The sequence below is a fragment of the Chiloscyllium plagiosum genome, unplaced genomic scaffold (assembly GCF_037043375.1).
Source record: "Chiloscyllium plagiosum isolate Xiang-an unplaced genomic scaffold, Cpla_swu_hap1 HiC_scaffold_29, whole genome shotgun sequence".
NCBI classification, from domain to species: domain Eukaryota; kingdom Metazoa; phylum Chordata; class Chondrichthyes; order Orectolobiformes; family Hemiscylliidae; genus Chiloscyllium; species Chiloscyllium plagiosum.
In genome coordinates this window covers 35637242-35663187 of record NW_028270167.1, presented here as the reverse complement: position 1 = coordinate 35663187, position 25946 = coordinate 35637242, and the positions used below count along the sequence as shown (strand labels likewise).

At 43.5% G+C, this 25946-nt stretch overlaps 1 protein-coding gene across 3 annotated transcripts in view; it reads left to right on the top strand.

The window, feature by feature from the left end:
- The window catches only part of vsig10l2 (V-set and immunoglobulin domain containing 10 like 2), a 63864-nt gene that overhangs the window by 11527 nt on the left and 26391 nt on the right, over positions 1-25946 (top strand). For all 3 annotated transcript variants that reach the window (XM_087976610.1, XM_087976612.1, XM_087976611.1), the window contains 6 exons: positions 4028-4306; positions 6037-6312; positions 10214-10474; positions 12727-12984; positions 13549-13839; positions 16764-17102. In XM_087976610.1, the coding sequence (XP_087832736.1) occupies positions 4028-4306; positions 6037-6312; positions 10214-10474; positions 12727-12984; positions 13549-13839; positions 16764-17102 (1704 nt within the window). The remainder of the gene's footprint in view (positions 1-4027; positions 4307-6036; positions 6313-10213; positions 10475-12726; positions 12985-13548; positions 13840-16763; positions 17103-25946) is intronic.

Genomic DNA, 25946 nt, shown 5'->3' with positions numbered 1-25946 from the left:
GTGACATTCCCTGGACATCATGGTAGCACTTTTTCCAGTTAGTAAACGCACATATATTGATGTTTCCCGTAGCAGTCATAGAGTCATAGAGTTGTACAGTACAGAAACAGACTCAAATCATCCATGCTGACCAGATATCCTGAATTAATCTAGTCCCATTTGTCAGCATTTGGCCCATATCTCTCTAAACCCTTCCAATTCATACAGCCATCTAGATGCCTTTTAAATGCTGTAATTGTACCAGTCTCCATCTCTTCCTCTGGCAGCTCATTCCACACACGCACCACCTTCTGCATGAAAAGATGCTCCTTAGGTCCCTTTTAAATCTTTTCCCTCTCACCTTCAACCTGTGCCCTTGAGTTTTGGACTCCCTTACCCTGGGGAAAAGACCTTGGCTATTCACCCTACCCATGCCCCTCATAATTTTATAAACTTCTATATAGTCACCACTCAGTCTCCGATGCTCCAGGGAAAATAGCCCCAGCCTATTCAGTGTCCCCCTATAGCTCAAACCCTCAAACACTGGCAAAATCCTTGTAAATCTTTTCTGACTCTTTAGAAGTTTCACAATGTCCTTCCTATACCAGGGAGACCAGATTGAACATAATATTCCAAAGGTGGCCTCACCAATGTCGACTGTTTTTTTAGAAAGAAAAACCGTTTGGAATTAACAATAACAATACTGTTATTGTTAGGAATAATAATAGGCAGGAATCCTCCAAGATGGAGAAATAAATGGGGTGGGTGGGGGTGGGGGGGGGGGGGGGGGGGGGGGGGGGGCAGGGGAGAAGGTAGCAAAGAGTACAATGGGTGAATGGGGATAGGGATGGAGGTGATAGGTCAGAGAGGAGGGAGGAGTGGATAGGTGGGAAGGGAGATTGGCAGGTAGGACAGGTCATGAGGACAGTGCTAAGCTGGAAGTTTGGAACTGGGGTAAGGTGGGGGGAGGGGAAATGAGGGAACTGGTGAAGTCCACATTGATGCCCTGGGGTTGAAGTGTTCTCCCCAACAACCCACTCTCCTGTCCTGACACCCTCCCCTGCCACCGCAGAAGTTGCAAAACCTGCGCCCACACCTCCTCCATCACCTCCACCCAAGGCCCCAAAGGAGCCTTCCACATTCATCAAAGTTTTACCTGCACATCCACCAATGTCATTTATTGTATCCGTTGCCCCCGATGCAGTCTCCTCTACATTGGGGAGACTGGGCGCTTCCTAGCAGAGCACTTTAGGGAACATCTCCGGGACACCCGCACTAATCAACCACACTGCCCTGTGGCCCAACATTTCAACTCCCCCTCCCACTCTGCCGAGGACATGCAGGTCCTGGGCCTCCTCCACCACTGCTCCCTCACCACCAGACGCCTGGAGGAAGAACGCCTCATCTTCCGCCTCAGAACACTTCAACCTCAGGACATCACGTGGACTTCACCAGTTTTGTCATTTCCCCTCCCCCCACCTCACCCCAGTTCCAATCTTCCAGCTCAGCACCGTCCCCATGACCTGTCCCACCTGCCTATCTCCCTTCCCACCTATCCGCTCCACCCTCCTCTCTGACCTATCACCTTCATCCCCACCCCATTCACCTATTGTACTCTTTGCTACCTTCCCCCACCCTCCTCTCTGACCTATCACCTCCATCCCCACCCCCATTCACCTATGGTACTCTTTGCTACCTTCTCCCCAGCCCGCCCCCCCACCATTTATCTCTACACCCTGGAGGCTTCCTGCCTCTATTCCTGATGAAGGGCTTTTGCCCGAAACGTCAATTTTCCTGCACCTCGGATGCTGCCTGACCTGCTGTGGTTTTCCAGCACCGCCCTGATCTAAAGTCCATGTAGTAGCTTATTCGGTGAATGTGGATATTCTAATCCTGTGCTAATTCCTAAGAACCTTGTTTGCTTCTACTTTCCTTTAGTTGTTTAACCTTTCTGTGGGAGTTTGATGTTGTACTGCTGATTGATGGAGCACTAAGTAGAAGATTAAGCTTCAAACACTTAACAAATTCCTGCAGATGCTGGAAATCAAAAATAGGCTAATGGTTCTGAAAGGTTTAATGCTGAAGATCCACCCAATCTGATAAGGATTGTTGGAGATGGCAGAATATCTTAAGATCTAAAAGGGAGCAGGGATATTACTGAGGCCTCACTATTGTCTTAGTGACATACTTCAGAAATATGTATTTGGCTTTTGAACACCCCAAAGTTGTGAAAAACGCTTTAGTAATGCAAATCTTACTTTTATTTTTGTTCTTTAATATAATTAGGGTGGAACTAAGTTGTGATCACTTCTATCCAGATTCCTCCCTCATGTTAGTTAATTTACCACTTGATGCATTGCTGTTGGAGTGATACACTGTAGAAATGCACAGATAAATTTGCAATGTAGATATGATTAGATTCTCTACAGTGTGGAAGCAGGCCCTTTGGCCCAACAAATCCACACCAACCCTCCGAAGAGTAATCCACCCAGACTAATGCACCTAACACTATGGGCAATTTAGCATGGCCAATTCACCTGACCTGCACATCTTTAGATGGTGGGAGGAAACCGGAGCACCCGGAGGAAACCCACACAGACACGGGGAGAATGTGCAAACTCCACATAGACAGTCGCCCGAGGCTGGAATCGAACCTGGGACCCTGGTGCTGTAAGGCAGCAGTGCTAACCACTGAGCCACCATGCCACCCACTGTAATAACTGCAAAATCATTGATCTTTTGTTCTCCTCTGAATTTTGTTTTCGTCAGATTAAAGTTTTAGTTGTTAGAGGATGGGAAGAGGAACTAGCTTTATTTCAGTATTGTGAGAGATTTGTGCTCACACAGTGCCCAGCAGTGTGCCACAAAGAGCAGTGCTGGGACCGTTTCTTTTCAACAATTATATAAATGATTTGGATGCATATATAGAAGGCATGGTTAGTAAGTTTACAGATGACATCAAAACAGGTGGTGTAGTGAACAGTGATGCATATTATCTCAGAGTTCAACACGGCCTTGACTAGATGGGCTAGTGGGCCGAGAAGTAGCAGATGGAGTTTAATTTAGATAAATGTGAGGTGTTGCATTTGATAAGACAAACAACTGTAGAATTTACAGAGTTAATGGTAGGACCCTGGGGAGAATTGCTGAATAAAGACCTAGGAGTGCAGGTGTATGCTTCCTTGAAAGTGGAGTCGCAGGTAGACAGGATGGTGAAGAAGGCATTAGACACACTTGCCTTTACTGGTCAGTGCATAGAGTGAAGGAGTTGGGACATCATGTTGCGACTGCACAGGACATTGGTGAGACAATGTTTAGAATACTTTCTACAGGAAAGATGTTGTTAAACTTGAGAGGGCACAGAAAGGATTTACAAGGACATTGCCGGGACTGATGGGTTTGAGTTATAGGGAGAGGCTGAATAAGCTGGGGCTGTTTTTCCTTGAAGAGTCAGAGGCTGAGGGGTGACCTTAAAGAGGTTTACAGAATCATGAGGAGCATGGATAGGGTGAATAGCCAAAGTATTTTACCCAGGGTAGAAAGTCAGGACTACAGATGCTGGAGATCAGAGTTGATAGTGTGGTGCTGGAAAAGCACAACTAGTCAAAGATCAGGAACATATGCTCGAAACATCAATTTTCCTGCTCCTCGGATGCTGCCTGACCAGCTGTGCTTTTCCAGCACTACACTTTTCCCCAGGGTAGGGGAATCCAAAACTAGAGGCCCAGGTTTAAGGTGGGAGGGGAAAGATTTAAAAAGAACCGGACAGACAACATTTTCAGACAGATGGTGGGTGTGTATATGGAATGAGCTGCCTCAGGAAGTGATGGAGACTGGTACAATGACAACATTTAAAAGGCACCTGGATGGGTATATGAATAGGAAAGGTTTCCTGTTACTTGGGCTTACATTGACCATCATTTGAACATTATAGGAGGAGTAATTTACTTATGGTCAGGAGCTGGAGAAGGCTTTAGATTTGAACTTGCAGTAATGGAAGATGTCAGCTTGCTCTGTGGAAATGACCATGTTCCCTTTGTTTTAATAGTTCCGATTACCAAGCCATCCATTCAGATGAGCGTCTCTGCTCCGGTTGAAGGGTCTGCGATTTCACTACTGTGTTCTGTGGAGAATGGAACTAGACCACTGGAGTACATTTGGAACAGGCAGGCAGCTTTGTCCACAGGTCCCATCAATGTCTCTGAGACCACAGATAGTCTGCTGAACCTGACCTCAGTAAACAGGAACCACACAGGCTGGTATACCTGCACAGCCAAGAACGAGGTCAATGAAGTGACCAGTGACCGGGTTTGGCTCGATGTCATCTGTAAGTTCTTTTAACCACTCAGGCTGAAGCTTGTGAGATGATGTTTTTATTGTAAACACTGTAGTGAACTTTGGGTTCTGCACAACCAGTTTCTTTCAACTCTGGAACAGAAATAACTCCCAGGTCCAGGGGAAATCCTCTATCCCTGACATACAGTGTAATTGGTTCTAACTAATAGAATAGAATATCCTTTACTGTCACATGTACTCAAATGCAGATGTACAGGAGTACAGTGACAAAGTTTACAATTAGCGCGCTTTGAAAAGATTTGTAGCTCAGGTTGAGGTTCTAGGTGTAGGTTTGCTCGATGAGCTGGAAGGTATGTTTTCAGACGTTTCATCACCATACCAGGGAACATCATCAATGAGCTTCCGGATGAGGCACTGGTGGCATGGCCCACTTTCTATTTATGTGTTTAAGTTTCCTTGAATTGGTGATGTCATTTCATGTGGTGATGTCATTTCCTGTTCATTTTGGTTTGCTGCTGGCTTCTCTTGCTATTGGTGTTGATTGGGTAGCACTATCACCTCTATGTTGATGTGTGTATGGATTGAATTCCCACTCAAAAGGGAAACCTGATTTGAGAATGTGTGTTGCAATTCCGTGTTATATATAGGTTGGTCTAGATTTGAAGTGATTACTCAGCTGTTGGTATGTTCACACAATAACTAGTTTATCCTATATTAAGGAATTGCCTGCAGCTTTCCATTAGTGTGTCCAAGTCTTAGTCAAGTGAGTTCTCATATCATCATTGTGGAATGTGTTATTCACACCAACCTAGCCATTAATCATTATAACCCTCATGCTGCACTGTGGGAGTTTCTGTTTTTTGGATGAGATGTCAAATCAAGGCCCCTTCAACTCTGTCATGTGAATACACACAATCCTATGGTATTATAGGAAGATAAGGAGGAAGCAATCTCCACAGCATCTTGGGGAATCTGCATATCACAGCCAAGAAAAGATGATTTGTTTATTACTTTACTGGTGTATGTGGAATCCTGGTGTGAGAAAATGAACTGATATTTTTCCTATAGTACTGTAGTGGTTTTACAACCAATCAACCCATTGCCTGAAAAGGGCACTGGGATATCCAGAAGCCATGTTTAGCATGGAATCACAGAGATGTACAAAATCAAAACAGACCCTTCCGTACAACTGGTCCATGCTGACCTGATATCCTAAATTAATCTAGTCACATTTGCCATCATTTGGCCCATATCCCTCTAAACCCTACCTATTTCTGTACCCATCCAGATGCCTTTTAAATATTGTAATTGTACCATCCTCCACCAACTCTGGCTGCTCATTCCATACACGAACCACCCTCTGCATGAAAAAAGTTGCCCTTAGGTCACTTTTAAATCTTTCCCACTCACTTTAGTTTTGTACTCCGCCACTCTGGGGAAAAGACCCTGGCTATTCACCCTATCCATGCCCCTCATGATTTTATAAATCTCTATAAGGTCACCCTCAGCCTCCGACACTCCAGGGAAAATAGTCCCAACCTATTCAGCCAGTTTGTAACATTATTGGGCTAATTCTGGCATTGTCCTAACATAACTCTGTTCAACTGGCAATGTGGGAAGAGAATAATTAGCCTTTGACCACAATTATATTTGTTCAGTTGTCAATATTACGTAGTGTTCGTCAATGAAGTTCAATCTAAAAGTGCAGTTGTCACCTTTAGCAACACATGGTGAAGTTAGTTCATACCTTTTCTTTTCTAGATGGTCCTGATCAGCCAGCCATCAATATCACTCCTTATGCTCTCAACTCTGTTGGTTATGCAGCAATTGAACAGGACACTGTCTCCATGACCTGCTCAGCATCTTCCAATCCACCCAGCCAATACATCTGGTTCCATAATAACTCACAGATCTACACAGGACAGCAGTTTGTCATTGAGAGAATTGCTCGGAGTCAGACAGGAAGCTACATGTGCCTCGCATACAACACGGTGCTCAACGCCAGGACGAAGACTACCATCATACTCACTGTCTACTGTGAGTAGAATTTAATCTCAAATTGTTTGGCTTCAAGAAACTTTCGTTTAGCCTCAACTGTTTCTCTTTGATTTTGCCATAAACTGCAATATTTCTTGATCGGTTTTCAGATTGTAGATTGTCTACAAGATATTTTTAAATCTATAAGGTGAGATTAATAAAGATCTGAGTGCAAGGTGCTGTCTGTATATTGTCGTGATGTCCTATACTAATTTATGATAAAGTATGGAAGCAGTTTACACAATTTCGACAGTCTTCTAACACAATCAAACATTTTGTTCATATTTATAATTATTGATGTTGCACTTTTTTAACTGAAAATTTGTGGTCTTTTTCATTTAATTTCAAACAGTTGTCAATCAGCCACACTCTTTGTAACATCTTTCTCCAGCATACGATGCAGTGCTCAAAACGTACAGTTGATAACAGAAAACAGAATGCAGAGGATTGCGTAGTAGCAAATGTTGTCACCTCTGCCTCTGCCCTACCTAGGATCAGGAACAGCAGCTCACAATGGGACATGGTCACCCAGGCTGCCTGATATAAAGGGACAGAAGAGGGTTATATTCTCCTCTCTATGTCCTCCTGATATGGTCAACATTAGAACAGTGTATATGAATTGGTCACTCCTTTTAATACCATATCTCCAACAAGCTTAATCTGACCCCAGGCAATCGTTTGACGCCTTTGAAGAGCATAGGAATAGAGGACTTAGGAGCAAGAGTAGGCTATTCAGCCCCTTGTGCCTTTTCCTCTGTTCATTAAGATCTGATTGTGGTCTCAACTCCACTTTCTTGGCTGACCCCCTAAACCTTTGACTGGCTGAGTTCATTCAATCGAATAAAATCTTTCCAAAGTTAGTCGCCAGTGACATAAAAATTGTATAACTTGATAGTGTGCCTCCCTCATTCTGCTCCATATTCACTGTTGTCCTACTATTACCCTCGCTAAATGGTTTGGACAATTGGATCATTGAGCAATTCTTTTCTCAAGTACTGCCTCCACTTCAGATGCTGCCAGACCGAGCAATCAGTCCAAGTGAGGTCAAGAAGTCCCAGGCGACATGTCACTCCAGGTTTTGCATAACCTGGAACATAAAGAGGATGCTGGGAAGAGTGACCATATGTGAAGAATGATTAATGATTTGGATAAGTAACTGGTGGAATATTCGAGACAAAAATATTGTGTCCTTTGGAATGGGTCTAGACGTTATCTGAGAATAATGAAGATGAATTTCAATGGGATATCATGTCCATGGATTTTCTTGGTTCCTTAAAGATGTGGTTTCTCCCTACTTTCCCATTTTGTCACTGTAGAAAAATCGATTTCACCGACTCCTTGATATTGAAACCAACATTCACCTTAAAAGTCAAAGAGTGAAGAAGGTTATCTAAGATTGCAAAGAGATTCTTGATCAATTGGGTCAATGGGCTGAGGAGTGCCAGATGGAGTTTAATTTGGATAAGTGTGAAGTATTCCATTTTGGTAAAACAAACAAGGGCAAGACTTATTCAATTAAAAGTAGGGCCTTGGGTAGTGTTGTAGAACAAGAGAGAGACCTAGGGGTTCAGGTACATAAACGTGAAAGAATTATGTCACATGTAGATAGAATGGTCAAGAAGGCATTTAGCACACTTGCCTTCATTGCTCAGATTTTCAATTATCGGAGTTAGGATGTCATGTTGAGGTTGTAGAGGACATTGTTGAAGACTCTTCTGGAATACTGTATGCAGTTCTGGTCGCCCTACTACAGGAAGAATGTTATTAAGATGGAGAGGGTTCAGAAAAGATTTCCAAGGATGTTTCTGGGAATGCAAGGTTTGAGTTATAACAAGAGGCTGGATAGGCTGGGACTTTTTTTAACTGGAGCATAGGAGGTTGAAGGGTGACCTTTATATAAAATCATTAGGGGTATAGATAGCTGAATGACAGGTGCCTTTTCCCTAGGGTGGGGGGGTTTCAAGTCTAGGGGGGGGGTATTTTTAAGGTGAGAAGAAAAGATTTTTAAAAATACATGAGGGGCAACTTTTTTTATGCAGTGGTTCATGCATGGAATGGACCTTCAGAGGAAGAGATGGATATGGGTACAGTTAAATTTAAAAGACATTTAAATAAATTCATGAATAGGAAATGTTTAGAGGGATATAGGCCAAGCATAGGTAAGTGGGACTGGTTTACTTTGGGATTATGGTCATGAGCTGGTTGGACTGAAGGGTCTGTTTCCATGCTGTAAAGGCACCGAGAATATTGGTGGACACCACATTCTCCCTCTCCATGGCCACCTGGGCATGAATGTAATCAGGGAAGGGAGGGCAGGTATCAGCAACCATGAGCCCCTCCAAAGCCGGCCTTCTGGACATGTTAATAGCTAACTTGGTTAGGCCGAGGAGCAGACCCACAAGGAAGTCCTGTGACTCTCCTGTACCCTCCACATTGGACTCCAAAGTTCAGGAACGTGGTGTTGATATGCAACCAAAAACGCAATGAAAGATTTTGTGAATAACAATAAAGAGAGTGAAATTGTCTTCAACCAACAGAAGCCAGCTGTTAGATCCAAATTCCAACCAGTATCACTTGCTCTACTTCAACATCCCTGCGAATACCATTGACCAGAAACTGAATTGGAATGGCCATATAAATACAGTAGCTACAAGAGCAGGTTAGAGGCTAGGAATCCTGCAGCCAATAACTCACCTCCTGACTCCCCAAAGCCTGTCCACCATCTACTCAGCACTTGTACTCCCCAAATGCCTGGATATGTTCATTCCAACAATACTTAAGAAGCTTGACATCATTCCGGACACAACAGCCCACTTGATTGGTACCACATCTGCAAGCATTCACTCCGTCCACCCTAACGCTCAGCAGCAGCAGTGTGTTCTATCTACAAGATGGACTACAGAAATTCACCAAAGATCCTTAGATAGAACCTTCCAAACCCACTTCATCTAGAAGGTCAAAGGTAGCAGATACATGGGAATACTATTACCTGCAAGTTCCCCTCTGAACCACTCACCCTCCTGACTAGCAATTGTATCATGGTTGCTTCAGTGTCAAAATCTTGGAACTCCCTCTGTGGGTTGTGGGTCAACCTACAACAAACAGACTGCAGCGGTTCAAGAAAGCAGCTCACCAGCACTTTCTCAAGGATAGCTAAGAATGGGCAATAAATGCTGGCCAGACAGCAACTCCCATGTCCCATGAGCAAATAAAAATAAATAAGCTCTGAATCTGCTCTGGCTGACCCTTAAAGGAAGCTGCATTTCTAACACCGACAATCATTGCATTCGACACTCACATCCCACCAGTGAATAAAACAAAAAGAAGCAGGTCAGAGAAGGTTCACTTCACAGATTGCTGGGGTGAATGGGGTTTGTTTTCTGAGGAAGGATAGAGTAGGCTGGGCCTATATCCACTGAAATGCAAAAGAATGATGTTGTGACTTTGTTGAAACGTGAAAGCTCCTGAGCTGCCTTGACACGGTGATCGCTGAAAGGATGTAGGAGGAGTGAGAATTAGGGAAGACAATTTAAAAATTAGAAGATGGAGATGAGGAGTTTTTTTTCTTCCCCAAAAGGGTGATGAGTCTGAATTGTCTTCCCCAGAGATCAGAGGAGGCAGGATCGTGGAGTATCTTTCAGGGCAGAGATAGATAAATTATTGTTTAATCAGATCAATCTCATCAAATGGCGAATAAGGCTTGAAGGGTCTAATGTCGTACTCCTGCTCCTGATTCATCTGTTTGTACATGGCTCCATTGGAAACAGGTTGTCCACTGGCTAATTATAAATGGGAAGAGGCGGCTGAAAAAGTGAAGGTAGGATCCGAGGTTCAGCTTTATTCACCGGGTTTCCTCACGTACTCAGTTACTAACCTCTTTAGTCCTTCCTGCCTTGTACAGATCTACCTGACGGGAAGCCCATCTGCACTGTGCTATCTGTTAATGATAATCAGGATATAGCTCTGTGGTGCTCATGGGAAGGTGGGAACCCTCCAGCAACTCTGCAGTGGGTTGACACACAAAGAGATGGCGTTGATGTCGAGGGTCTATCCAGTATTTCAAGAGTAAAGGCGGGATGGGAGACCTCCAACAACAGCACGTACTCCTGCCGAGCCTCTCACCCAGCCCTGAGAGCAGACTGGTCCTGCCGAACCACTGCACGTGAGTATAATTCATTCACAAATGAGGGTCTGGGCAGAATATGTTCATTGCTCTTCTCTCCTACACCATCTCCAGTTCTTTCCCTCTCTCTAGAACGCTGTTAATAGAATCATAGAATCCCCACAGTGTAGAAGCAGGCCACGCGGCCCATCAAATCCACACTGACCCTCTGAAGAACGTCCCACCCAGACCCTTCTCCCGACCCTATCCCTGTAACCCTGCATTTCCCCACAGCTAATCTACCTAGCCTGCACATCCCTGGACCCTATGGGCAATTTAGCATGGCCAATCCACCTAGCCTGCACATAGAGTTGTAGAGATGTACAGCATGGAAACAGACCCTTCAGTCCAACTCATTCATGCCAACCAGATATCCTAAATTAATCTATTCCCATTTGCCTGTATTCATATATCCATCCAGATGCCTTATAAATATTGTAATTGTACCTGTTTCCACCACTTTCTCTGGAAACTCTTTCCATACACCCACCATCCTCTGCCTGAAAAAGTTGCTCCTTAGGTATCTTTTAAATCTTTTCCCTCTCACCTTAAACCTATGCCCTCTAGGTTTGAACTCCTCTACCCTGGAGAAAGGACCTTGGCTATCCATGCCCTGACTGTGGGATCCACACAGTTGAGATTGATCCTGATCCCAGTCAAAGCATTTCACTCAGAGTTCCTAGACGGCACCTTCCAAGCTCATGACCTTTGACACTCAATAGGACAGGGGCAGCAGACACCTAGAAATACCACCAACTGCAAGGTCCCCTCCAAGCCACTTACTATCCTGGCTTGGAAATATATCTCTGTTCTTTCATTGTCACTGGGTCAGAATCCTGGAACTGCTTCCCTAGGGGCAAAGTGGGTACATTGACACCCTCAAAGGATTGGATCGGTTCAAGAAGGTGGTCCTGACTCAATGGACCTAAAGGCTTTTTTTGTACTGTGTGATTCTATGACTCACCATTACATTCTCCAGCGCAATTGGGAATGGGAATAAATAGCCAGTTATGCCTGCGTTCCTTATAAGAATAAAGCCAAAAAGTAAAAGCCACCAACTATTGATAAAGATTGGCAGCCCCTATCTGATATTCTATAATACTGTACCTTAACAAGTCCATTGCTCACTCTCAGAAATGTTCCTGGTTAGTACTGTATTATGAAAATGATCATGAGCTCGCAAAAGCAACTGCAGATTTCCAAAAATCAACTGAATAGCTTACACTGTTCTTCTGCATTACTTTTGCAACAATGGATGAAATCCTGCTGGATGGGGAGCATCTGGCTCTGAGGGCTATTGGTTCAACTGTGCCTTGCACATTTCAATTCCAATTTATTTTGCAGCATGGCTTACTGGAGGTGTGAGTTGAGAATGAGTTGAGTGGGGCTCTAGGGCTTGAGTTAACTGGGACGAACATTACATCTCCTTTCCCCCTGGTGAGCATTGCTCAAGAAACAAGGGAATGACAGAGCAGGAGCTGAAGCAGAGTTAAATCAGAGTAAAATAAAGAGAAAAAGTAAGATTGTGGGAGAGGGAAAACAGGTATAAGATTTTGCACATTTCCGACAGCAATTAACCAATTGCATACATGAGACTTGAGATAAAGTTGTTCCCTTTCTGGGATTCAGTTTGACATTATATTGTCACTTTAAGAGAGTTGTTAAATCTGAGACTGAACTTCCTGCAGGATGTGCAATTGCTTAACAATCCAGCAAGTGATTATTCACAATAGGAAGACATAGGATGTGATCCTCTCAGTCTGGTACATGATGTAATCAATCAGCAAGATCTGGAGATTCTCAATCGATAATGTATCTCTTAATACCCTGAGCTTATTATGGAAGCAGCACACAAATAACCCTCTGATATTCACACAGGAAAATTGACCAAATAATAGAATGAATAAAAGACAAAAACAACAACTGTATATCACTTTTCTGAGGATTGTTGATATTTTATTACACAATTTTATAAGAAAATTCCAATGTGTCCAGGACAAAATTTCTTTTGAAGTATAATTTGTTGTACAGCCACTGGTACAGGAGACAAGACAAGATTGTCATTAGAAATGCGGAATAAGCCTTAAAATACACATCAATTTAGATCTTTGAGAAATTTTTTTTCGGGATACACATGACAATAAACTGGACTTGTGTTTTACAAGATATTTTAGATTCATTCAAAATTACTTTTCTGTTTGTCCTTTCACCCACCGTGACTTTCAGTAACTAAAACTGTTTTATGTTTTCAGTGTTGCCTGAAGGGGGACCTAGTTGTTCCGCTACTGCAGTGAAGAGTTTGGAATACACCATGCTGTCGTGTAATTGGGAAGGAGGCCTACCTCAGGCCTCACTGCGTTGGGCAAATTGGAGAGGCAACGTCCTGGGTAAAGCTGAACGGTCTATCAACAATCAGGTGCTACAGTCTAGTCCAACGTACAGTGGCAAGGAGTTTATATGTCAAGCAACACATCCTTTAAGCAGGAGCAGGGCATGCAGCATCCAACTGGGTATGGAGTCTTGCAGAAAAGTCTTCACTTTAAAGTATTTACTACTCTTAGGCCATCAATCCTGAACATCATACTTTTATTGTCATGTAGGAGAGTAGCTGTTGTGCTTAACTCATCAGTTTTGTTAAAGATGTCACCACAGATACTGAGATAAGCAACCAAAATGGTCTGGTTATCAAGGATCTCAATTATGAGGAAAGATTAGGGTTGATGGCATATAGGCAGAATGCCAATTTGGTGGTCATTTGGAATGAAGGCATAATGTGACAGAAATACTCAGAAGGTCATCCAGCGTCAGTCGGTAGAAATAGCGTTGTGTTCAGATTTCCATTGGAGCTGTCTGATGTGCTGAGTTTTACCAGAATTTTCCAGTATTATTAATAATGTTGGGCCTGTTTACTGATCTACAAAAGAGGTTTGAAGGTCACCTAACTGAGTTTGTCAATATAATGAAGGGATTTTGCTTGTTCACTATGGTAAAATGTTTAGAAACTAAAAATTGTTATGAAATAATGCTAAGCTCTGTTTGAAAATTAGAATCCATTATGTTCATTCTGATTTCAGAGGCACCAGATCTTCTTACCCCGAGAAACAGTGTGACAGTGTTTGAGGGAAGTGATGTCTATGTGACCTGTATCCTTAAGGCTGCATACCCAACTTCGGAGATTGTCTGGCACAATAATAGGAATGAAAGTGTCTGGCTCAGGCCCAAAAAGTACCTGCTGCACCAGGAGACCTCTTGGTCGAATCTCACCATTCGGGAAGCTGATGGAGACCATGACAATGGAACCTACTGGTGCACAGCAAGCAATGTCGTGGGGAGTTCAAGACTCAGCATCCAGCTCCTTGTGAACAGTGAGTGATTGTTACAGTGCAAATTAATGTTTGTATTGTGTACTCTTCAGTTATACATTACATTGAGTGTGTGGATGACTGTATTAGTGTATGTGTGTCCTTGTGGGTGTGTGACTGTGTGAGGGGATGAGTCATTGTGTGGTTATTTTGGTGAGTGAGTGTATCAGTGTGAAGCTGTGGGTATCTTTGTGTGAATGCATGGAATTTTGTGTGTGTTTCTGTGTATTTTGTGTGTGTGAATCTATGTGGTTTTGTATGTGGGTCTGTTGTATTTTTGTATGTGTTTGTGTATGTTTGTGTGCGCATCTGTGTATATAATGTTTGCATGCGGTTCTGTATGGTTTTGTATATTAGTGTTCATGTTTTGTGTATATATTGTGCGTGTGTGTGTGTGAGTGTATTTTTATGTATGTGTGGAATTGTGTCTCTGTGTGCCTGTGTATATTTTGCGTGTGCATTTCTGTACAGTTTGTGTGTGTTTCTCTATTCATTTGTGTGTTTGTGCATGTATGCACACATGCCATTATATATACTATAACACATACCACACAAACCATCACATGCACTACATAAGACATGATATGAACCAAGCATCTATTATCTGTTAATGTATATTTTTATTTCATAACTAAGAAACCCTTAGATGTCTCTTTAAATTTCCCTACAGAAAACCTGGCACTTTCCCTGACTGGAGCTGTTCCTCTCAGGGTTGAGATGGAGATTTGTAGAATGCTTTCATGTAAATTTAATTCAGTGGTATTGAAAGCACATCTTCATCATATTCCCATACCTGGCTGGGTCACAGCCTGTACCTATTCCCCTTCTGATTCTGTTGTAAACCCTCTCTATTCTTTTTAAGTTCATTCACAGAACCTGAGCATCATTGCCTAGGCCAGCATTTATTGCCCTCCTTAAATACCCTTGGAAAAAGTGGTGGGGAGTTGCTGCCTTAAGTTCAGTTGAATGGTTCACTAGGCCACTGTGTGGATAATTGAGAGTCAGTAACATTATTCTGAGTCTGATAGTTATTCCATGTTCTAACCTAAAATGGCACATTTAGATACTTAACCAGAATCAGAGAATCCATACAGTGTGGAAGAAGGCCACTTGGCCCAACAGGTCCACACTGACCCTCCAAGATCATCCCACCTAGAACCACCCCTTTACCCAATCCTTGTAACCCTGCATTTGCCATGGCTAATCCACCTGGCCTGCACATCCCTGGATACAATGGACAATTTAACATGGCCAGTCCACCTAAGTTGCACATCTTTGGACCGTGGGAGGAAACCCACGGGGAGAATGTATAAACTCCACACAGACAGTTGCCCAAGGCTGGAATTGAACCAGGTCCCTGGTGCTGTGAGGCGGCAGTACTAGCCACCTTGCTAGCCCTTCTCCATAGCATCTTTTGGCTGTGGGAAGTTTCATAAATACTCTATGATGCTTTTGGTTTCTTTATCCTTCATGTGATATACTGTAACACTCTTATTCATATCTGTACATTGCAGATCGCTAAGCATAATTCTCAAATGTAAGTGTCTAAGACCTCTCTCTTTACCATACATCATTTAGTCTGATGTCTTCTCTTGGTCTACCTTATGGATATTAGAGTCACATATTTATCTTCACCTTCCATTAAATTATAAGATGTAGGCCAGACTAGGTAAAGATTGCCTCCCATAAAGGGTGTTTGGTGGTATAGTGGTAATGCCATTAGTATTGAGAGTGTGGTGCTGGAAAAGCACAGCAAGTCAGGCAGCATTGGACGAGCAGGAGAATCAAAGTTTCAGGCATAAGACCTTCATCAGGAACCCAGTAGACTCGGAATCGACTGGTGCAGGTGAGTTCTCTGGGGACAGAACTTCATACAGCAATTGATGGAATTTAACTTCCATTGACAAAAATTTGGAATTGAATACTAGAGTCAGTGATGGTGACCATGAAATTGTCATCATTTGTTGTAAAAATTCATCTGGTTCGCTAAAGTCCTTTAAGTTATCTGCCTGGTCTGGTTTATATGTGACTCTAGACCAATAGCAATGTGGTTGAATCTTAACCGCTCTGTGAAATGGGCCTGAGAGTTATTGAGTAGCATCCAGCAATCACAGAGCTGAAAATGTGTTGCTGGAAAAGCGCAGCAGGTCAGGCAGCATCCAGAGAACAGGAGAATCGACGTTTCGGGCATAAGCCCTTCTTCAGGAATCGTGATTCCTGAAGAAGGGCTTATGCCCGAAACGTCAATTCTCCTGTTTTCTGGATGCTGCCTGACCTGCTGCGCTTTTCCAGCAACACATTTTCAGCTCTGATCTCCAGCATCTGCAGACCTCACTTTCTCCTCCAGCAATCACAGAGTCTGATAAAAGAAATGAAACTGGACAGGCTGCCTGTCATCCAGCAAGACACCAGAAATCACAACGGCCCACACAACCCTGGAAAGTCCTCCTTACTAACAAATGGGGGCTTGTACCAAAATTGGGAGAGCTGTCTCACAGACTGGTCAAATAACAGCCTGACATAGTCATACTCATGCGATCCTACCTCACAGACAATGTCACAGATGACACCAGTACCATCCCTGAGTAAATACTGTCCCATTGGCAGGACAGGCCCAGCACAGTGTTGTAAATATTCATCTTGTTCACTCGTGTCCTTTAGAGAAGGAAATCTATCTGGGCTGGCCTACATGTGACTCCATATCCACAGCAATGTGGTTGATTTGGTATGGCCCTCTGAAAAGGCCAGTCCACATGGAGCAATTAAGGATGGTTAATAAATTGCCAGTGCTGGCTAAAACCAATTTTTAAAAAAATGTGTTGCCCGTCCGACCAGTTTCCACCAAAGGTTTTCCTGCATGAAGCTGCTTGATGGCTCTACATTTGTTTGTTGTGGTAATCATGTGTTTTTCTCCCTTTCCATGATAGAGTATCCAACGCCCCCGAACGTGACCATCAGCAAGCTCTTGTACGGCCGCCAGAGAACGGAGGTGGTTCTCGAATGGATGACTCAGGGCTCTGGTGACTTAACAGGCTTCATGATACAGAGGAGGCCTGCGAGACGATCCCTTAGGGTCCGGGGTACAACTGAGCTGGAACAATCCAAGACCGACCCATACACCCCCTGGCAGATTGTCGCCAGTTCCATCGATCCCGCCATCAGAGGTCACAAGCTGGGGGGCATGGACCCCATGGTCTTATATGCTTTCCGAATTCTTGCTGTCAATCACAAGACAACAGGGTATCCTTCAGAAGTAAAAACTCCAGGTAGGGCATGACATCTTTTGGAAGAATTGAAAATGATTTCCTGGGAGAGGCAACCTATTATCTCTGTGGTTTCTATTTTGTACATTACTGAGATAAGGCTAATAATGGTGAGGCACATTTGCTGAGACATTGGTGGGACATCTCAAATTGTCCTTCGCAATTGTTCTTACGAAGGTTTCCTGGGCCATTGTAGGTCACAGGAATGTTTGGACGTGTGGGTCAGCGCAGGCCCACGCTCTTCCTGAAAGACACTAGTTTTTATTTGACACTCTGGCAGCAAACCCATGCTACAAGTAACCAATTCAACCACAACGTGCCATTGAAGCTCTGGTCCAATGATGTACCAATTATTCCAAAAATAAAACTGACAAGTTAACTTCAAGGCAGCTCAGATGGGATTGGCATTATGCTGCGCTGTGTATAGGCAAATGGCTTTGTTCAAATATAAACCCCATAGGTGTTAACACAGCATCAGAAACCATCCCAGGTCCGGAGGTTACTTCCCTACTGTTCTATTGAGGGATTTGTGATGTTATACTGTTGGAAACTGGGTTTTGAGAGTAACATTGAAAGAAACTAATTAATACTGACAGCGGTGGCAGAGATCCTACCTCATCATTAATATTCGTCTCATCAGGTTAAAGACGTTGTCTATAAATTGTACACAATATTCCAAAAGTGGCCTCACCAATGTCCTGTACAACTTCAACATGATGTCCCAACTCCCATAAAGAATACTCTGAGCAATGAAGGCAAGCGTGCTAAACGCCTGCTTAACCACCCTGTCTACCTGCAGTGCAATGTTCAAAGGATTATGTGGCCAAACCCCTGAGTCTCTCTTTTGACAACAGTACCCAGGGCCCTACCACAAACTGTATAAGATCTACCCTTGTTTATTTTACCAAAATGCAATACTTCACATATATCCAAATTAAACTCCATCTGTCACTCCTCAGTCCATTGACCCAATTGATTGAGATCCCTTTGTAATCTTTGATAACCTTTTTCACTGTTGACTATACCACCAATTTTGGTGTCATCCACAAACTTACTAACTGATCCTCTTAAATTCTCATCCAAATCGTTTGTATAAATGACAAACATCACTAAGTCCAGCACAGACCCTGCGGAGCACTCCTCAAAACTCTTCCAGCCACTTTATTGGTAAAGCAAGTATCTTACTATGTAACTGAACCCTCTGCACAGTTCACAGGCTCAATCTCTCGTCTTTACAGAGTTAGCCTCTCTCAGCTGTAATGAGTGGATGAGGAACTTTGTGACACTGCACACTGTGGTTAGACACTGAGAAAAATGAGTCAAGGTTCCATCACTCAGTCAGGTTCCAGTCACTCCTGCCTATTGGGTGTAAATAGCTTTAAGATTTCAAGTGGCACATCCCATTGTGAATGGTTGGGTGGCAATCTTATTGATAATATATGGCAGTCTTGTGAAAGTACTGCAGGATATCCGATATCCCATCAGGCTACACATCTGAGGAAATGAAAGAACCTTCCAGAGAGAAAGAGAAACAAGAACTGAGAACTGCATAAGCACAAAACAAAACAGCAAATAGGGTGAAGGAGGCAAAAGAGGTAAACAGGCAAAATTAATGAATACTGTTTACTTAAATGTACATAGTATTTGGAATAAAAGAAATGAGTATGAGCTTATTAGCACTACTGCCTCACAGCGCCAGGGACTCTGGTTTGATTCCAGCCTCAGGCGACTGAGTAGAGTTTGTACATTCTCCGTGTCAGCATGGATTTCCTCCGGGTGCTCTGGTTTCGTCCCACAGTCCAAAGATGTGCAGGTTAGGGTGAATTGGCCAAGCTAAATTGCCTGTAGTGTTCAGGGATGTGTAGGTTAGGTGCATTAGTCAGGGGATGGGCCTGGGTGGGATACTCTTCGAAGGGTTGGTGTGGACTTGTTGGGCCAAATGGCCCGTTTCTATACTGTAGGCATTCTATGAATTACAGAGCAACCATTACAAGGAGATCAAAGCTGAGAACTAAATAATCCGGGGAATGTGAGTTTTTGAAATGACAGGCAGGAAGGGAAGAGTGGAGGGCTAGCATTGTTAGCGTGTGATGGAATAAACACAATCACAAGAAGTTATCTTGGATCAGATGATGTAGAATCCATTTGGGTGGAGGTAAGAACTTACAAAGGAAAGAAGACATTAGTGGGACTGATCTATAAGCCTGTTAACAGTAGCAGTTCTTGTAGAACAGAGAATGAAACAGAAAATAATGAGGGCATGTGAAAAAGGCAGTACATTAATCATGGGTAACTTTAATTTGAATATGCCTTGGGAAAATCAAAGTGGCAGAGGTAGGAACAAGGAAAATATGTTGTGAATTCAAAGAGGGATCAGGCTGTTTTGGATAGACTCAGAGTCATACAACGCGGAAACAACTTCAATTCAGCTCGTCCATGCCAGCCAAGTTTCCCAAACTAAACTAGTCCCACTTGCCTATGTTTGACCCATATCCTTTAACCCTTTCCTATTCATGTACCTGTTTAAATGTTGCAACTGTATTTGTATCTACCACTTCCTTTGGCAGTTCATTCCACATATGAACCACCCTCAGTGTGAAAACGTTGCCCCTCAGGTCCCTTTAAATCTTTCTCTCACCTTAAAAATATGCCTCCTCCCTTTCAACTCCCCCACCCTAAAGGAAAAGACCCTTACTTATGCTTTTATGATTTTATGAACCTCTAAGGTCACCCCTCAACCTCCTACTCTCCAGTGACAAAAGTCCCAGCCTGTCCAGCCTCTCCACTTAACTCAAATCCTGACAACTTCCTAGTTTTTTTTTCTGAACTCTCACCAATTTGATAATATCGTTCCTATAGCATGACAACTAGAACTTGTATGTCATATTCTACAAGGTAGCCTCACCAATGGCCTGTACAACCTCAACGTGATATCCAAACTCCTACATTCAATGATCTGATCAATGAAGGCAAGTGTGCTAAATGCCTTCTTATCCAGCCTGACTACCTGTGACACAACTTTGAAAGAAGCATGAACCTAAAACCCTAACCTTTCTGTTCGACAACACTACCCAGGGCCCTACCATAAACTGTGTAAGACCTGCCCCCGTTTGCTTTACCAAAATGCATCCACCTGCCACTCCCCAGCCCATTGGACCAATTGATCAAGAACTTTGTAATCTTAGATAACCTTCTACGCCAATTTTGGTATCATCCACAAACTTACTGACCGCTCTTCCCTAAATTCTCATTCAAATTGTTTACATAAAATGACAAACAACAGAGGACCCCCCGCCCCAGCACCGATCCCAATGGTGAAATAAGTGATCTGAGAGTAAAAGATTCCCTAGGAAATCAGTGGGTTATGGACCAAGTGCAGGGAAATGGGATGAGTTGTGTTGGTTGACATTGACGTAGGGGCCGAATGGCCTGTTTCTATGCTGTATGACTCTATAACTCCTTTGCTCAGTTTGTGGAACAGATTACTCAGCAGATCTAATACACCCAATGTATGTAACACCCATTGAATCATTTTAGTGATGTATAAAAGGATACTCATAAGGAAATATGAAATAAAAGCACAGGAGGCCATTCAGTCCCTCACACCTGCTCTGCCATTCACTAAGATCATGGCTGCTCTGACTGTGGTCCTTTTCTGCCTGCTCCCCCCATAACTCTCAACTTTATTGTCAATCCAAAATCAATTTAATTCAACCTTGGATATGTTCAATGAACAAACCCTTAATATTCTCTTGGGGCAGAGAATTCCAAAGATTAATGACTCTCTCTGAAGAGATTCCTCCTCACCTCCTCACCTTAAATGGGAGATGCCTATTTTTAAACTGTGTTGGCTTCATCTAGATTTACCTCAAGAGGAAGCATCCTCTGAGTAGCTACCTCATCAGCCGCCCACAGAATCAGAGACAGTAAATCACCATCAGCCATATCACCTACAGGTTTGGTGTTGAGCGGAGACTCGAGCCAGCTGAGGATGCCCTTACGTAACCTGATTTGTCTAAGGCAAAAAATCTCAAACCTTATGGAAACACAATGATGAAGTAAATACATAAGAAATCATTATTTTTCATTTGGTTGGTATTTACAGTAACCTGACATTTACAGCAAAAGTCATTGTTAAATGCTGAGAGTTAGATTTGGAAACGTTCAGTAATCTTTTTCTGCTGAACATGCTGTTTCTGGGCACATTTTCCTTGTTTCTGTGGTGTGATGTAACATTGCAGAACTTCCTCATGGTCTTTGTGACTGCAGTGAGGGTAACAGGTGAGTGAGTGAGCAGGCATTCACTCCTCTTGCTCTTCAGAGCGATGATCTGCCGTACCTTCCTTCAATACATTTTGTTCACTTTCCTGTTGTTCGCCTCCAAATGCTGGAAGTCACCTCAATGGTTGTCTTAGCTTTGTACAGAAAAGGTAGTGTCTCGACCTTCACAAAGCCATAGAGAGGTAGGGGAAAGGGGCATGGTGGCTCAGCAGTTAGCATTGCCGCCTCACAGTGCCAGGGTCTCAGGATAAAATCCGCCCTCGGAGTTCTGTGGAGTTGCACATTCTCCCTGTGTCCTCGTGGCTTTCTTTTGGATGCTCTAGTTTCCTCCCACATTCCAAAGATGTGCAAGTTAGGTGGATTCGCTATGTTGCATTGTTAGAGTGTCCGGGGATGTGCAGGATGATTGGATTAGCCATGAGAAATGCGGGTTTCCAGGGATAGAGTTGGGGGGTGGATTGGGGTGGGATGCTCTTCGGAGGGTCAGTGCCGACTCAATAGGTCGAACGGCCTGCTTCCACACTGTAGGGATTCTATGATTCTATGACTTTCTTGGACTGTTTTATAACAAGAAGCAACAGCGTTTTGTTGCCATCCACATTGGTACAGACCATCACAGAAAGACACTCCTTGTTTCACTTTTCACCATTACACATTTTATCTTTAAACATTAGATGACAATCTGGTAAAAGAACATTCCAGCTTCATCCATATTAAAAATGACTCTTGCTGTAACTCTGCTGAGGACATGGGCTGAGACCACTGCAGCCATTACTGTAAGGCAAGTGTGCGCACCCGTAGCTACTCCTGAGTTACCAGTCTGGAACTTCTACTTTTCATGGACATCCTTTGATTAGATGTCCTGTCCTTCCAGTGGATGATACCTTCACTAACAGCTGGAGTTGTGGGTTAGCCAAATTTAACTTGTAGTGATTTCACAGTATGTTTCAATAATACCTCCCTTCATTCTTTTAAACTCCAATGTATATAGGCCGAATGTTCTCCACTTTTCCTGATGTGACACCTCATAATTCCAGCAATCAGCCTAGTCAACCTTCTCTGATCTGCTTCCAATGCAAATATATCCCTCCTTAATTAAGGAGATGAAGACTGTACAAAGCTATCAGGTACACTGTCCATATTCCATCCCACATGCAATTAAAAAAAAAACACACTTTCTTAAATACCTGATAACATTTTGTGGCATGTACGAGGACATTCAGATCCCTCTGCACCACAACATTCTGCAGTCTCTTTCCATTTAAATAATTGTCTGCCTTTCTATTTCTTCTACCAAAATGATCAGTCTTGCACTCTTAAATGTTTGCCCACTCACTGAGCCTATCTAAATACCTTCGTAGATGCTCACAATTCCCACCGTGGAGTTGGGTTTCAAGATGGGGACCATTTGATTGATTGAATGCCAGGAACTCTGCCACCTTCCAATCTCCCCCACTCCCCCCTCAATTAATTGTAGCATTGGAAGGCTTGGGTGTGAACTGTGGTCCAATTGAGCAATGAATGCACTAATATCCCCTTCCAGCAGAAGAACTTGCTCTGTGGGAGCCCATCAAGCAAACCCTGTCGTGTGGCCTTCAGGGAGAGGGTGGGGGAGGAATGCATCATTCTAGAGGAATATGTTGGTGAAAAAACTCATAAGTAAAAACGAGGTGCTACAGATGCCGGAGATTTGAAACAGAAATGGAACGTGTTAGAGATGCGCAGCAGGGCTGATAGGATCAGTGGAGAGAGAAACCATTTTGAGTCCAACATGATTCTCCTTCAGAATTGACAAAGGGAAAGTTTTGTGGGCCATACATATCATATGACCAGAGCTCAGGTGAGGCTCACCAAGTTGTTACAGATCTAGATGGGATACCCTGAAATTGTTGGAACTTGGCCGAGCAAGGATAGCTGGATTCTCCTTCTTTATTCTCCTTCAGTTGGTAACAACAAGGTTAATTTCCAAACAATTCCTTCTTTGTGGAGACCATTTTCCCAGACCAAATGAAGCTATATTTTAAAAGGAGACATCAGGATGGTGTGTTGCCTCCCAGCTGCCAGGGTCAAGGATGTCTCAGAGAGGGTGTAGGATATTCTGAAAGGGGAGAGTGACCAGCAGCAGGTCATTGTGCATCTTGTTACCAATGACACAGAGAGGGAAAGGGATGAGGTTCATTGCCATTTCATAGCTGACATAGGAAAGTCTAATATCCAGCCTCACATGCAGCTGCAGAATTATCAGTGATTTCAAAAACATTGCTTGCTGAAACTACAGGAGAAGATAATGATCTTTGTTTTTTGAGCCTGATCAGCTAAGTGTTTGATTTTAAGACTCCTAAAACCTCTAAACCTTAATCTGTTTTGTTTTGTAAATCTATAATAGTGAGTAAGGTGAGGGAATTTTTAAAATTATGTTTATACTGGGATATGCCTCTTGATTGACTTTTAACATTTAAGGATTGATATTAGGTTATCCCAAAGCAGTGTCTTTCAGCAGTAAGACTGTGCTATCGCTGCGTACTTGAGCAATGTGTAGTGTGTTTGTTTTTAGGTAATTTCTGGGTCTGTTAAAGGCACAAAAATGGCTTTAGTAACATAATGTGCTCTTCTTGTCAGATCTGGAAAATCGGGGAGAATTTGATTATTCCTGTAGACTATGACTGCAGGAAGTGTGTTTGGTTGCGAATCCTGTTGGACTGGATGGATCTATTAGAGCAGCAGTTAGAGACAATGAGGATTTTACAATAGCAGAGTGTTGTGATGGATGGCATTTTCAGGAAATTGGAGACACCGCAGATACAGTAGATGGTTGACCCCTAGGAATGTTATGAGACATAGCCAGGACTCTCCTGTGATTATCCCCATTTCAAAACAGATATGTCACTTTGGATACCAGCAGGGGATGGCCTCTCAGGGGAGGATATCACTGACAGCCAAGTTTTCTGGTACTGTAACTGGCTCTACTGAAATAAGGGGGATGTCAGGTTCCAAGCGATCGATTGTATTAGGGACACTCTAATCTTGGGTATAGACAGATGTTGCTGCAGCCATCAGTGAGACATCAGCATGGTGTGTTGCCTCCTGGGTGCCAGGATCAAGGAGGTCTCTGAGAAGGTGCAGAATATTCTGAAAGGGGAGAGTGACTAGCAGGAGGTCGTTGCGGACGTTAGTACCAACAAAGAGGTAGGGAAAGATTAGGGAGTTCTGCAGACAGGAAACTAGGCAGGAGGTTACAAAGGAGGTTCTCGAGGGTAGAAATATCTGCACTACTCCCAGTGTCATTTGCTAGTGAGAGTAGGAATACTTGGTGCAGGGGGCAAGGATTCACATTTTTGGTCTATTGGGATCACTTCAGGGGTTCCACCTAAGTTGGGAGGGGACCAATATCCTGGAGGAGAGACTAGCTAGAATGACTCCGGAAGATTTATCCTCATAAGGTTGGGGGCCGGGGGAATCAAGGTGATAGTGATAAAAGAGAAAAAGCGGAGGCTGATACAGTAGTTAAGAGGAACAAGTCAAATGGTCACGGCAGACAAGAGCTTGACAAAGAACAAGGTAAGACTGGTCAATAAAACTGCATTTACTTCAATATAAGAAGCCTGACAAGTAAGGCAGATGAATATAGGGCATGATTGGGACCATGAGACTGGGATATCATAGCTATTATAGAAACATGCCTCAGGGATGGACAGGACTGGCACTTAATATTCCAGGGTATGGATGCTACAAGAAGGATAGAAAGGGAAGCAAGACAGGAGGGGGAGAGGCGTTTTTGGTTAGAGGCAATTTTAGGGCTGTACTTAGGGAGGATATTCCTGGGAGATTATATGGATGGAAATTAAAAATAAGAAAGGCATGTTCACCTTTGGGAATTGTATTACAGCCCCACTAATAGTCAGCAGAAAATTGGGAAACAAATATGCCAGGAGACATTAGATATCTGTAAGGAAAATGGAGCTGTAATGGGAGGGGATTTTAACTTTCCAAACATAGACTGGTACTTTATAGTCAAATAGTGTGGCACAGGTCAAGCAGCATCCGAGCAGCAGGAGAATCGACGTTTCATAAGCCCTTCATCAGGAATGTGGAGGGGGGAGAGGACTGAGAGATAAATAGGGGAATGGGGCTGGGGGGTGGGGCGGTGGTATCTGAGAAGGTGATAGGTAGATGCAGGCAGGTGGTAATAGTGATAGGTCGCAGGGGAGGGTGGAGCAGAGAGTGGGAAGGAAGATGGACAGGTAGGCCAGCTCAAGAGGGCGGTACTGAGTTGGAGGGTTGGATCTAGGAATGAGGTGGGGGGAGGGGAGATTTAGAAACTGGTGAAGTTGATGTTGCTGCCATGTGATTGAAGGGTCCCAAGGCGGAAGATGAGAGATTCTTCCTCCAGTCATCAGGTGACATGGATTTGGCAATGGAGGAGACCCAGGACTTGCATGTGGGAAGGGGAGATGAAGTGGTCGGCCACAGGGTGGTGGGGTTGTTTGGTGCATGTATCCCAGAGATGTTCCCTGAAACACTTTGCGAGTTGGCGTCCTGTCTCCCCGATGTAGCAGAGACCACATC